The following is a 14767-nucleotide window of genomic DNA, read 5'->3' as shown; positions in this document are numbered from 1 at the left end:
TTAGTTTGACGGAAATTAGATCTTAACCCTATGCGTAAAGGGCGTAAAGGATAAAGTAATCAAGCAGATCATGAGGGTGGATTTTTCCTGCTGTAGCAAACAGGGCTTCTGATCCGCATACTGAGAGTTATAACTGCGATGAAAGTTGAATGGGTGTGCGCTTAAAATTATGATGCCATTATGACTTAGTGGAATTGGGGATGTAGACTAGGGTCGCTCTATTCACGGTAGATTATAGGCATGTTAGTTATTTGCTCAGCACATTATACATGGTTGAGCGCAGAATGGATTCAAATTTATCCAAAATATGTGAGTTGGAAGATAAATAAGCCAATTTAGATTCGCACTGGAATAATTTACCTTTGAACTCATGCATGAAGCTAAAACTGTCGGAAAACCAGTCAACCGCAGAAAGTCTTGCTTCCGACAACAGTCTGTTTGAATTCAACCTTTTCAAATGGAGAGTGCTAATAATGAAGATGCCATACATCACACGGAAGAACGTGCGCTTATCATTCACAGCTTCTCAAACATCATGTTTCGAACCAACACAAACCAGACAAGATAGACAGCTGAACCGGGATTCTGAAGAGAGCAGAAAAAATACCCACTCATAGTACTCCCCTATTTTCTTCCCGGATTTATACACCTAGCGGTGACAAACCCCATCCTGGCAGACATGAATTAGTAACGTTTGATGTTGCAACCTCCAATCTCGTTCGAGGCGAGTAGGTATGTCCTTTTGCACTCACAGCTCAACCGAAGTGTCCAAACCTGGCGTTTTTTTTTGTTCGGAAGCCGCCCTCATGAACGTAATGGGCAGTTCTTTGTGGCCTCCTGTTGTTTTGAATTGCGTTTTTTTCTGCTACACTCTTCTGCATTGTTGCTGGATGTTGGGGGTGTGGTTCAGCTTCAAAGAGTGACGGCTTGTTTACGTCTGCAGCACAGCCGACCGGCCGGTTGCTCCGATCGGGTGATGACGAACGCATAGGTGGCAGTGATGTTTGCACTTCAAACAGTAGACCGTTAGAAACACTCGGTGGAGTTTAGGAAATCGCTCAAGGGGTTTTCGATTTATTTTTCAATTTCAAGAATGGTTCGCTCTTCTATTTGAAGTTTGTTGTTGCTAAACAGTTCCTGAAAAATTATTGCACTTTAAAAAAAATCATCGTTTTAAATTCATTTGTTTCATTTGCATGCAAAAGTGATATGTGAAGACATCTTGTCATGATTAGCGTAAACAATGAATCTAAACCCGGCCAAAACCTAAAAAACAACAGCATCGTTTATTGTTTTGAAGTAATTTGGATCAATATTACAGTCTAGCCGAGTTAGACGATTAATACCCCGTTCACATTACAGCGTATATCACGTGATATACGATATCTTGCAATGAGCACTCATACATCTAGTTTTCACTGGAAATCCTATGTATGAGTGCTCATTGCAAGACAGCCTATATTACGTGATATAGGCTGTTATGTGAACGGGGTATAACTCTATTTAACAACTGAAACACATTCTATTACTAATTTTCAACGTTTCTGAAACATATTTATAAAATGGTATAAAACGATCAGACCGACTAAGATTTGTGGCCTACACATTTATAAAATTTTATTTAAATTCAGGTGCTCTGAGAGTGACATATACGAGCGTAAATTTTGACATAGGTTTGAGACATAACTTAATCAAACGTACTTTTTGTTAAGCACCGAACTTTTCAGTCTCGGGGCACTTAATATCACATGTCATGTTTGTTTACGTCTCATCTTTGACGGATTAAGTTACGTGTAAAATTAGTAATTTCTAAGTGTGTAAGTACTTTGCAAAAAAATTAGAATTCTTTGCGCTTTTCTGCGCTAAGGTGCGAAAAGTGGGTTTCATTCATGTGCTATCTAATAGAAATAAGTGATAATTTCCCAGACATGCTACCGTTAAAAATGGCATAGAACCATGTTTTTGAATTGAAGCTTTCCTTTTAATTGATATTTAATGTAAAACATATTTTTCTGATAATTTCAGAATCAACGTTATGTGTCAATTGAAAATGAAAAATGGTATTGCTTATGTTAAACTTTTCATAAATTATCAATTTTAGGGAAAATATTTGCACCACTTTAGACTCCTATGCAAACAATAAATGCGCAGTAATATATTGAAAAATTGTCTTATATGAAAACAGTAGCAGTCAAGGGGTAGGTTCCAGAGTTGGCTCAAGAGAAAGAGGCAGTTAATCATACCCCATTAGCACCCTTAATTGAAATAATGCTGCACACAAAACAAGCTACAGAAGTCATATTCATCATCCTCTATACTGCCGTTCTACGCATATCTGTCCCAGGTTACTTTTGGGAGCTTTTAACTTTTGTTCATGAAACAGTACAATTTTAGGTAGACTTTGGATTGAAAATAGAAAAACATATTGTTTGTTCTGGGTTTGTATAAAAACAACATCAAGCCTAATTGTCCCATGTTGAAATTCTACGCATAACTGTCCCACCAAGATTTTCTCGACTGAATTTATCATTAACGAATTGATTTGTGTACACACATTATGGAAACAGGATTTATGCAATCAAAATAAACAGTATGAAGTATGAACCATTTTAGGAAGTGGCAGTTTTATTTAATGTTGATAAATACTACTAAGAAAAACGTGACTTCATATTAAAACGCCAGTTTCTAATTTAAAACAATGCAATATTAGACACTAACGTAGACACTCGCCACCCCCCACACTCCCCCTATAATGTCTACTAGAGAGGGTGTAGTATAAAAGAGGAGCGAATTCAAAACAAACTGCCTTAGCAACCCTATGCACTATGGGCAAAAATGGGTCCAAAATTACCCAAAATTCAATATCTCAACAGCACGCTGAATTCCGGCCATGAAAAACAACTTTTCCGAAGGAAAATCGTCTGAGGAAACGATTGCACGTGGTCTCATAGACCGGAGAGCTGTGTAGGTATGTGTTTTGGACCATTTTACCCCATTTCCCCCTACTTTTTGGAGGAAATGTTTTTTCACAGCTCTATTTTTCGTAAAACATAAACCCTTTATGCATGGTTTTAGAATACTATGTCTTTAAACTACAGTTCATGAGATATTAGGGAAATACAGGGTACATTTTATAGGGGAGTAAGGGGTAAAAGTGAATCCTCGCTAAATTTATTTTAATTCATAAAAATGTTGAACGATGCGGTTGTTTGAATGACCCTAAAGGTTGCCTGCAATAATAAGATATTTTTTTTCTCGAAATTTTAAGTTAATTGAGGTTAAATAAGTTTTAATTTACTGCTATCTGTTTTAAAAGAGTTTTCACTTTTTTTTGTCTGTATACAGCAAAACGATATAGTGGTTCACAGAATTTTGTAAAAATTGGTTTTGTTCCTTATCGCAACATATTAGACCCGTATTTTTTATTGTGTCATTAGGGTGACTATTTATATATTAGGGCGCTCAAAAAAAATATATTTTTTTGATTTTTTTCAAAAATTTACAACTTTTGAACTGTTTGGCCGATGATGGAATTCAAAATACCAAATGAAAGTTAATTAAAATTTTGTTTCAGAAAAAAAAATATTTTAATATTAAAAAAAATGAATTTTGTATTAAAAAACATTGATTGTATTTTCACTTTTACCCCTTACTCCCCTATAAAGTGTACCCCGTATTCCCCTAATATCTCATGAGCTGTTATTTAAAGACATAGTATTCTAAAACCATGCATAAAGTGCTTATTTTTTACGAAAAATAGAGCTGTGAAAAAACATTTCTTCCAAAAAGTAGGGGAAAATGGGGTAAAATGGTCCAAAACACATACCTACAAGGCTCTCCGGTCTACGGGACCACGTACAATCGATTCCCCTGACGATTTCCCTTCGGAAAAGTCGTTTTTCATGGCCGGAATTCAGCGTGCTGTTGAGATATTGAATTTTGGGTAATTTTGGACCCATTTTTGCCCATAGTACTATGCCTGGGTAGTTTCTAGCAACACTGCCAATGCAATTCAGATAGGCGCTGCTCGATTGACTCTGGCTTTGACAGTTCGTTTCGCTCAAAACCATCTAGTCCGCTCCTCTCTTATACTAGACTCTCTCTAGTGCAACGTGTTTCATGAAAAGCCCCTTATATAATATAATAATACGTAGTCAACTCCGTACGGAAGAAATTTACATGTGCATGTCAACTCTTCCAAAGTATTTCTTGAAATCATCGAAACCCACGTTCAACGATCGTGTGACGTATTGATCTTTTGCCCACTAAGGGCAAACTCCTTGCTAAGGAGTAGAATAAGATGCTAAGAAGTTTATGTTCTAAATAGTGCATTCATCATTAGTTTCTTGAGATGGTTTCATAGAAGTGTCAACAAATTTATTGTTGGTATAATTTAATGATGGAAAGCTGTACAAACTACCCAGGATCTTCCAAAACTGCGGAGAACGCAAGCACGCTCATGTAGTCACAAGAGTAAAGACGTCAAACGCAACGTGGCCATCAAAGCAACACTGACAGTAACAGTTCCTAGTGGGACTAACATTTGTAGAATTCCCTACTTCAGTGCAAATTTCTAGGCATAACAATATTGTTCGTATAAAAATAGGCTTAACTGATTTCATTGAAGGTAATTTCTGTAGTTTTCAATAAAAAATATTGATTCTGTTGAAATGTGAACAATTCCAATAAGCAGAAATGATTCGAAACATTATTCGAGATTTTCTCAGAAGCAAGTTTTGAAACATGATATGCGTAGAACGGCAGTATAGTCGGTCTCCAATAATGTTCCCCACCGGTGCCTACTCTTTCCGGCCGATAATAGCTTTTCACATCATGCAATGATAGGTTTCTGGTCTGCCTTTGAAGGACTTTTACTATCATATGAAGACATATTACCACAATTTCGCACACCCGCCACTTCCCGCGACATACTCAATCCCATTTTTTCTTGCGATTTCATACCAAAACATTCATGGTGTCAGAAATACCGGGTTGCCGGGATGGGTATTTTACAAACAATTTCAGCTTGCTCTATGACCAACACAATCGGCACACCTGCGGCACACTGATAAAAAAAAGATGACCCAAGATTGGTGTACGGTGTGACCTACCCCTTGGTAGCAGCAATAGAACAGTACTAGCAAGCTACACTAATGCATTCGAGCTCATGAAAACTTTAATAAGAAGCTCAATATTTAAATTTGATGATCAGTGCGCAAATATTACTGTGAACTTATTTTTAGCAATTGATCAGGTCCAACATCTGCAATATAAAATATGTCTTAAAATCAGTAGCATTGTTATCGATGCGCAGAAATATTTATGATCGATTGGTGGTACAACTATTGAAATTGGTCCAGGGGAAGTTAAGTTATTAACGATCAAAATCTTTCATAATTTCGATACATGTTCCATTTTCGGTTTTCACAAAGTGTACCCCCATATAGAAAACACAGACGTAGTCCTACGTCAAAAGCGAACATTGATTGGAGGAATTTCTAGCTCTAGTTCAAAGTGTTTCAGGTTAATTGGCAAGGTCATGTGGTATTCGTTCATTGCGGAAAATTTTTATGTACCACTTCAATACTTGACGCATTTGACCACAAACGTTTGGTTGTTTTTTTTTTTTTTTTTTTTCGAGAGTTGACCAACTGCAGTCTTAATAGGCTAGCATCTCGGTTGGGCTCTCCATGCGATACACAATACTTTCAGACGACTCGAGCTATGGTGCTCACTAGGTCACTGCAGCTTTTAGGCTCGTATTATGATCAACTGTGTGTATTAGATTACGACCATAAATCTGGAGAACCCCGAGATCTGGGCGCAATCGCCCCTGCAAACAAACACGTCAATCGTCAGCCTCCCGCGAACAAAAGAACAATCCTGCAAACAAACTATAACAAATCATAGAGGAACTATTCTTCTACCTGTTTGTGTTATTAGTTTTTCCAGACTGAGCCCCAATTCGCGAGAAACCGACAAATGACGTGCCCATCTACAAAAGCAACTACGCTCCAACCTCGAAGCTCTCCGGAAATATGTGATAAATCATGTAAATGTAAATGGAATACAGTAATGTCCCGATTTTGCCAGCCCCCTTTTTTGAAAATGTTTTCCAATGTTCTACAAAACCCATGCCCTTTTTCAGTAATCTTCTTGAACCTATTGCACCAAAGTATACTTTAAATATCCCTCTTAACGAATGACGAATGAGAAAAAATTTATGATTATGTGAAATTATTGAAAGAAAAAAGTCTGAAGCGCGGAAGGACAAAATCGGGTCATTACTGTATTTAAAATAAATAAATTCATTCTTACCTTTTTATGGTTGTTTGATTATTAATTGCTTTTATTACCTGCTAAGAGTTGGCTCCTTTAAAATACTGTGTAGAATTTACCTCATTATTCCTCAGTTCTATCGATTTGTGATAGAACCACGCTCAGCATATTACACTCAGGTCTTTTTTTACACGGGGGATACGTACCGTGTAAAAAAAACCGTGTAAAAAAAACCTACAAGATTTTGATTTTTCACATGTTTAAATGTTTAAAAAAAATCGGATTTTGATGCCATTTGTAATTATAGCATGCTATGGTCCATATAGACATATTTTAAAAATTTCTGTATTTACACCAAAAATTGTGATTTTTTTTCTAAGTATACCATTCCTTGATTACCTATAGCTTGAAACGGATAATGTGATTGGAATCAAGTCGATAGGTTGTTTCGTTGTTGAGAAATCGTTTAAAACGTACCGTGTAAATCGCAGAAAACCGTGTAAAAAAACCGTGTAAAAAAACCGCGTAAAAAAAAACCGTGTAAAAAAAGACTTCAGAGTATCCTGTTGTACGACTTGGGCATGCACCATGCAAGTAAGTCATCTCTCGTCAAAATGATGGGATATGGGGTGATGGTGAAGGGATATAGAAGACGAATAAAAGAACAGAAAGAAAGGTATTAGTATTGGTAACATTAACCCCCCCCCCCAACACACACACACACACACACACACACACACACACACACACACACACACACACACACACACACACACACACACACACACACACACACACACACACACAACGAAAAAGAAACATGATGCACATAGATGCACAGACAAACAGAAATAACACATTTAATATTTTTCTCCACAAACCATAGTCACTAAAACACTACCGCCATCTGTATCATGTGATGGATAGTACGCTGAACAGATGGCGCTAGTATGCAGACGTCAAACGCAAGGGAACCGACCGTGCGCGCCACAGGTGGCGGCACCACCAACCAAAAACACTCGAATTGACCGTCAAATGCGTATTCGATGAACAACCTGTCCAACCGAGTGTTATGTCTGTTTGTCTGTGATAGATGGGTTATTAGGAAAGTACAACTACATTATAACTATTAGTGCAATGGATGAACGTTAGTTTCGGGTTCATGTTAGTGTTAGAGTTTTGTTAGTATTGACCCGTATTCAGCCCTGTCGGCCCCTCGAACACTAGTCGCAGGCAGTTGTTGTTAGGACATGCGACACTGTCACTGCTATTATGTTAGAGGTATGACCCGTCCATTTTCGAAGTGCAAAAAAAAAAACTGTTAGAACTTTCTTATAAATTAACTTTACACTCAAAGCAAGCTATTTACCTTAGCATTACAAAAGCGAATTTAAAATTACTATTTTATTTTATGCTAATATTAAAATTATGATAAAACTACAATTTACGGCTCCGTGAAATTAACTCGCATGAACCTTTCAAATCAATGAACTGGAGAAAAACTACAATTTAAACAAATTGCAAAAAAAAAAAATCATAGCGACACTTGACAAATCATCATCAAGCCCCTCATCCTTGGACAGGGACCACAAACGTTTGGTTGTTGGGTACATTATCAAAGAGCTTTGGGGATGATGTGGCTGGCAGCAAGGCGAGCGAATGTTCAATGAAAACTAACTCTTAAACGGCAATTATTTTACGGTGATCCTAAAAATAACCGTTTTGTCGTGATGGTAGAGTACTGCTGAGCTATTAGGGTGTTCAATACGGATGAGGCTGGCAAGCGGGTGGAATTCAATTTTGAAATCTGTGTTAGGGAAAGCGCTTTTTGCAGGCAATCGGTGATAATTTTAAGTAACATTACAACAGTTGTACATTCATGCAATTTTCAATAGTGGCATTTTGATAAATGATGTAGTCTTAGTTTTAACAGACGCGTAGAAACATTTCTGAGCGATTGGTGATAACATTATTGAAATTGGTTCAGGGGCAGCTGAGTTATTAACGTTCAAAGTTTTGCATAATTTCGTTGCATGTTCCATTTTCGCTTTTCACAAAGTAAACCCACAAATAGAAATCACAGACGTAGTACTACGTCCAAAAAATCAAATAAGTTCTATGAACCATACAGGGTGACCAGTGAATTTTCATTTTGAAATTCCTGTTTTTCCCGGTTTTCCGGTTCAAATCTTAAGAAAATCCCGATTGTTAACACTCAACAAAAATAAAACTAAATTGAACGGCTTTTTTAAGAACGTGCAGAAAGGAATTTTCTGAAAGGATAATAACAATGTGATTTAAGCAGATTCTCAAGTTTCTGGGGCTTTAAAATTTGTGTAGAGTCTGAAACTAGAACCTTTTTTCAAAATTTTTGATTAATAACAATCTTCGTGATGCAAGATTTTGAGTAAAAAAAAAATTTAAATGTGAGATTTTGAAAAATTTGATCACAGATTTGCAAAAAAAAATCATACTTATGAGTCGTGGAGTCATAATTGTCACGCTCTGAGATTTGGAAGCATTTAAAGGGTTATAACAAATTATATAACAATCTATATAATCTAGCGGATACACCCTGGAATTTTTAGTAAAATTTAAAAGAATTCAAGGTGTTGATTTCAAACAAATATTGAGAAGGATTTTCACACAGTTTTCGAAGGAGAAGTTCTGAGCAGAAGTCCAGAATTATTCTGAGGATTCTGGACTTCTGATCCTTAGAAATTCTTAGGTGATTTTGAGGGATTTCTATCGAGAAGTATGCAAGTTCTGAATTAAATTGTTAGGTAATTTTAGAAGATTTAAAAAATTTTAGGATTTAAAAAGGAGTTGGGAAAAACAAAACTTTGCGGAAAATTCCTACGTTATTCTCAGGAGATTCGTAAGGGGATCGTGAGGAAAATGACAGATACATTTTAAGAAGAATTCAATAAGAAACAGGGTTCACAGAGTGTTCTGGCAATAATTTCAACCATAGTGCGAAAGATTAATCACAGAACTCCAACAAAATTGAATGCAAAAAATTTGCTGATATTTAGAAAAAAAAAAATTCTTTAAAATAGTCCAAAAGGTTTCTTAATAAAATTTCGAAAGATTTCTGCTGTTTTGAATATAATTAAAAGAAATTTTTGAAAAGATTTTCAAATGAATCAAAGTCTCTGGATAGGCTCAAAGGAATTCTAAGAAGTATTTCAATTGAATACTTAGAAAGGGTTGCATGGAAATTCCAAAAAGAATTCATTAAAATTAATTATTACGAGGAGTGTTTTCTGGTTTATTTCAGAACAATTTCAATATAAATCAGAGCAGAATTCCAAGTTTATTCTGGAGTTCATATCATGAGAATTTTGAACAACTAAAAATTGGAAAAGAATAATTCAGTTTCGGTTTTTACAAATATTTGTTTCCAAAGTCCATTTTTAATATTTTGTTTTAAGAACCATGCACTTTACATCTGAAACTGAAACGAAAAAAATTAATTTGCAATTTTGCTGAGTGATTAATTTTTTTTGTTTGTTCCTATGGCATGGTTAATTTATTCTTCCCGATTAGTTTCTGCTGTTCATTACTGTGCTAAACTAACACAGCATCGTCTTGGCGTTGTAAGTTATTTGCGGTTATTTTCCTCAATGACGTAACATGTAATCGCAAGCTAGTCCCACTCTGTGTAGAGCATAACATAAAGTTTCACGATATTTTATCTAATACTTTTTAAAATAGGTACATTCTATCACATTGCATATTTATTTTATAAATCATCCCCCCGAAATAAGTTTCAAAAATACTTTCAAAATGTATGAACGCCGTTTTCCCATCTCATCTTAGTTTTTTGCAGGTCGGAATAACTTGCGGATATGGGCAGAATAATAATAAAAATAAAAAAACAAAACATTTGATTTGAATCCAATGTAATTGCTTCTGAAAAGGTTCATGTGGCTAGTGAAGCATTCTCTAACAAGTACGATGTTGACAGTACCTAAGATTATTTAATCGATTGAGTGCTTCACACTTGACTGGTTGGCTGGAGTCTTATTTGGTTAATAGATGGTCATCGCAGACCTGTTGCTTCACGAACAGTTCAGGTTGTGTTTTCGACATCCCACCGAGTCGTTGACTTGTATATGTGGATAATCTAACAATTTTTATCACCGTCAATTCCATTGAGGATCGCAAGGAACTACAGCGACTAATTCAGCTATTTTGGATCTGGTGTTTTGTGAATGAGCTGACCATTAGTTAACAGAAATAGTGGCATCTCCTTCACACAGAAGACATCTTTAGTTGACTAGGTTTATGAAATCAATGGATATCCAGTTGAGAAAGAGCGTAGTGATGGACCTTTGAGGTCTACTACATGCGCGGCTTTATTGCTGAAGAAAACAGAAACATGGGTTTCAAAATAAATAAGAACTGCCAACGCGCAACGACTCTCGAGATTATTACTGCCTACATTCATTATATAATACCCGTTCGATTTTGGCACGGTTCGATTTTGGCAAAAAAAAACCACAAAACCGTTCGTTTTTGGTACGGGTTTTAATTTTGGCACCGCTTTTGTTTTCCCTTCTTGTGATTACAAATTTTAATAAATGATTAATTAGGAGCAACTCGGTGGTTAAAAATCAACGAAATCATAAAATAAATTTCAAAATAAAACCGTTCGATTTTGGCGCGGTTCAATTTTGGAAACACTAGATTTTTGGGCCTGTGGACAAAATCGGACGGGTACTGTATTACGCTTTAGTTTGTTCGGTTCTTGAAACAGGTTCAGTTGCATGAAGCCCGCATGCTTTTCAGATTTGCGTTTAGGTCTAACCTGCCACCGTCGCTCGGAATGAAAACTCTTCAGCAATGACGTAGCTCAGCCAGAGCTTTGTTTGTTGTTAAACTACTGCTAGGAAACATTTATTCACCCCGAAGTCCTTCACTGGTCAACATGACCACAATGAGGAGAAAAGTGCCCCCCCCATCCTTCTGGAGCCAGAGTGCTAGTGCCTCAGAACTCAGACCGAGAGCATTATTAAGATTTGGCAATGGGTCGCGAATTCAACTACATGTATCATGTGTTTGAATTCCCCATTCTGATGAAGCATTTAAGAGTCGCATTTAATTTGTATCTGTTATACGAATTGTTTATTGACTGTAAGCTTTATGTTTTATTCATGTAAAATTCTAGTCAGAGATATAATAAATAAAAAAAAAACAAACAAACAATAATAAATAGTAAAAACAAATAAATATCACACCGCTAGTCTACTACCTAAGTCAGTAGTGAGCGTCAAACGTCATCACATAGCTCGCAACCTCATCGACACGTCAGATTGCATACTCCAGTATCGAATTCGAACGTGGCCCGTCCGTATTTGCTCCCCAGTTGCGATACTTTATCGATGCAACGGAGCTATCAGCAATGTGGGGCCTCTTATCAGCTCCCTAAAAGCAATGGCAAAAGCAAAGTCTCAATCCAGTTCACTCCGGGCAGCCTTAGTCTTAATTATTCGTTCATGGGGGAAAGTTTAACCTAAATCAGAATGAGAACGCTAATACTCGGTACATTTCTATTCTTAGTTATCCTTGGTGAGTCTATTATCGACGCATCTCAAATACTGGCAGTGTTTCCGAGTACCAGCAAAACAAACTATATCTTCGGACAGGTGCTGTTCGAGCAGCTCGCTTCAAGAGGCCATGAGGTAAGTGCTCTACGTGCAAGTCACGTTTGGGAATGTATGAAATTACTCTTCTTCACTTTCACGCAGATAACAGTGATAAGCCCATTCGAGATTGAGTATGACAGCGAAAACATCAAGCAAATCAAGCTGACCGGAATGTTTGCTCATCTAGAAGGTACGTTTGCGTAGACAACCCGAGTGAGAGTGCGGAGTAGTTCTTATCAGGCTTTGTTGTGATTACTAAACGTAATGCTTTTATTGACCGCCGCCGTGCTTGCCACTTACTTCAATCGACAGATTACGGCATGAACACAAACATCTTCACCAAGTGGGACAAATCGAGCTTCTATGGGAACAGTAACCTGATATACGGTACGGCAGCAATGGCCGACTACACCTTGGGACATCCCAAGGTTCAGGAGCTGCTAAAATCCGATGCAACGTTTGACTTGTTGATACTGGATCAGGTGCTTTCCGACAGTTTGTTGGGGTATGGTTCGATGGAATTGAAGTTTCATAATTGGTAGATAACAATTTCAATTTACTTAGCCTAGCGAATCACTACGGAGTACCGGCAATCGTCTACAGCTCAACGGCTACAAATAAGTTCACAAATGAGATGGTTGCTAATCCGCATAATCCTGCATACAACCCGATCAGCTCTCTAGGTTACTCGGACCGGATGTCGTTCGACCAAAGGCTGTGGAACACCTTTGTTTCAATCTCGGAACAGTTCAACTTCAAGTACCTGTACCTTCCGTCACAGGAAGCAGTCTACCAGCGGCACTTTTCCAAGAAGAACCTACCGCCGCTGTTGGACGTCATCCATAATGTCAGTCTGGTTTTGATCAACTCGCACCCATTGATCAACTACCCTCGACCAGTCGTTCCCAGCATGATCGAAATCGGTGGGCTTCATCTGAGGAAATTTGAATTTAGTGGACTATCACAGGTGCCTATTTTCGATTGGATTACTAAAGATTTTTCTATACAAATCAGTATATTTCAGGACGTCATCAACTGGGTCGAAGCGGCCAAGAACGGTGTAATCTACTTCAGCATGGGAGGTAATACCAAGTCAATCGATCTCCCGGAAAACGTTCGGAAAGCTTTCACGGGAGCGTTTACTCATCTATCTGGAACACTAATTATCTGGAAGTGGGAAAACGCTACGCTGGAGAATCAAAGTTCCAATGTGATCATCGGGCCCTGGATGCCACAGCAGCAATTGCTAGCGCATCCAAATGTTAGATTGCACATCACCCACGGGGGGTTGTTGGGCATGATGGAATCGGTGCAATACGGCAAACCTATTCTGGGGCTACCGCTGGCTGGAGAACAGGAAATTCTGGTCGATAGAGCAGTGGCAGCAGGGTATGGATTGAAGTTGAATTACCAGAATATTACCCAGGAGATTGTGCTGGAGTCAATCAAACGAATAATGGAAGATTCGTCGTAAGTCATTATCGAGGAGAATTTTAATATTCTATATCTGCTATATCGTTCTCTTTAAACGACAGGTTCCGAGAGAACGCCCTCAAAGCGTCTAAACAGTTCCGAGAACAACCGATGAAACCGATGGACAAAGCGATCTACTACATTGAGTATGTTCTGAAGAACGATGGAGGTGTACCGAAGCTTCGTTCCGGGGCTCTAAATTTGACCTTCTGGGAGCGGCACCTGGTGGATGTGGCATTGTGCATCGTAGGAATCTGTCTGCTACCGGTTGCGATGATAGCCATTTTGATTCAAATTGTTCTGAGAAAAAGTTACCAGAGAAGGTTGGCTGCTGCTGGTGATGAGAAGCAAAGGAAGAAAGGTGCAATAAAGAAGAAGACCAACTGAAGACTGACGAAATTTGCTTAGTTATTCAAGGAGAATATGTGTCACTGAACTGGTATCCGAACGCCACCTTCTTTATTTATTTTATTGTGCTGTCGAAAATCAGCTTGCTAACATTTTATGGAAAACCTGCTCCCTGATTTTCCAACCAACCAATAGAGGAAATGTTTGTCACATGTGTCACATTTCAAAAAGTGAAAACAGAAAGTCTTTGTTGCACTTTCAATCACCACTCCCGAGTGAAAACGAATTTATTGGTGCATGGAAGACACACCCGTCTGTCATGTTACAATTTATTGCCTTGAACAGACTCCCAACAAAGCAGTATCTAAAGAACTCATGATGATAAATTGCTGTCACTGTCGCTGTCGCAAGCATCAGAGATTTTACAGTTTTCACCCGAAGGAATGCATCAGATCGGTACCATTTGGATCCTCTATGAATGTTCAGTAATACGATCTTCGATTACCCAGGTTCAATACCACAATCTCTAATTACCAACTCTCTTTTTCGAGTTTTCATCGCATTTGCTGTAGAAGACCTCTTTCTCAACCAGGGACAGATGCATCTGTACTCATTCGACTCATCATCGTCGTTCGTCACCGTCCAGTAAGTACCCGTGTTGTAATTGACCAGGTATTTGTTTACATCAGCTGTTTGCCGACGCATTTGTATACACTTTTGCATGGTTTGGTTGCGCTTGAAGGTCAATCCCCATTCATTGTCAGCAACTCACAACAACATTTTTATTCAAGTAGGTACCATCTGCCCCGGCATCAGAATGCTCTATAGAGCAGCAGTTTTACGCGCCTTTGTTCCGGTCCCAGAGTTCCCGTCCGTCCCGTTTATAGTTCTCTTCCACCTTTCGTTCCTCCGGTATAGGCACAAGACTGCGAGACGTGTGCCACACAATGAATGAATACTGGGAGGAAATAAAATGTAATGAATTCATTGCCCCGTTCGTGGCCGTGTTGCTACTG

General features: G+C 38.0%; 2 protein-coding genes across 3 annotated transcripts in view; one reads left to right on the top strand and one right to left on the bottom strand.

The window, feature by feature from the left end:
- The window catches only part of Dg (Dystroglycan), a 542469-nt gene that overhangs the window by 436051 nt on the left and 91651 nt on the right, over positions 1-14767 (bottom strand). The gene's annotated exons all lie outside the window — the stretch shown is intronic.
- On the top strand, positions 11740-13792 carry LOC135709614 (UDP-glycosyltransferase UGT5-like). The gene is made up of 6 exons (XM_065231998.1): positions 11740-11966; positions 12033-12120; positions 12243-12435; positions 12495-12897; positions 12955-13400; positions 13466-13792. The coding sequence occupies exons 1-6, from the start codon at positions 11808-11810 to the stop codon at positions 13788-13790; spliced, it is 1614 nt and encodes a 537-aa protein (XP_065088070.1). The 5' UTR covers positions 11740-11807; the 3' UTR covers positions 13791-13792.

This window comes from Ochlerotatus camptorhynchus, unplaced genomic scaffold (genome assembly GCF_037179485.1).
Source record: "Ochlerotatus camptorhynchus isolate MF236.1 unplaced genomic scaffold, CSIRO-AGI_Acam_v1.1 ptg000361l, whole genome shotgun sequence".
NCBI classification, from domain to species: domain Eukaryota; kingdom Metazoa; phylum Arthropoda; class Insecta; order Diptera; family Culicidae; genus Ochlerotatus; species Ochlerotatus camptorhynchus.
The sequence above is the reverse complement of the archived record's forward strand: the minus strand, read 5'-3'. Positions and strand labels throughout refer to the sequence as shown.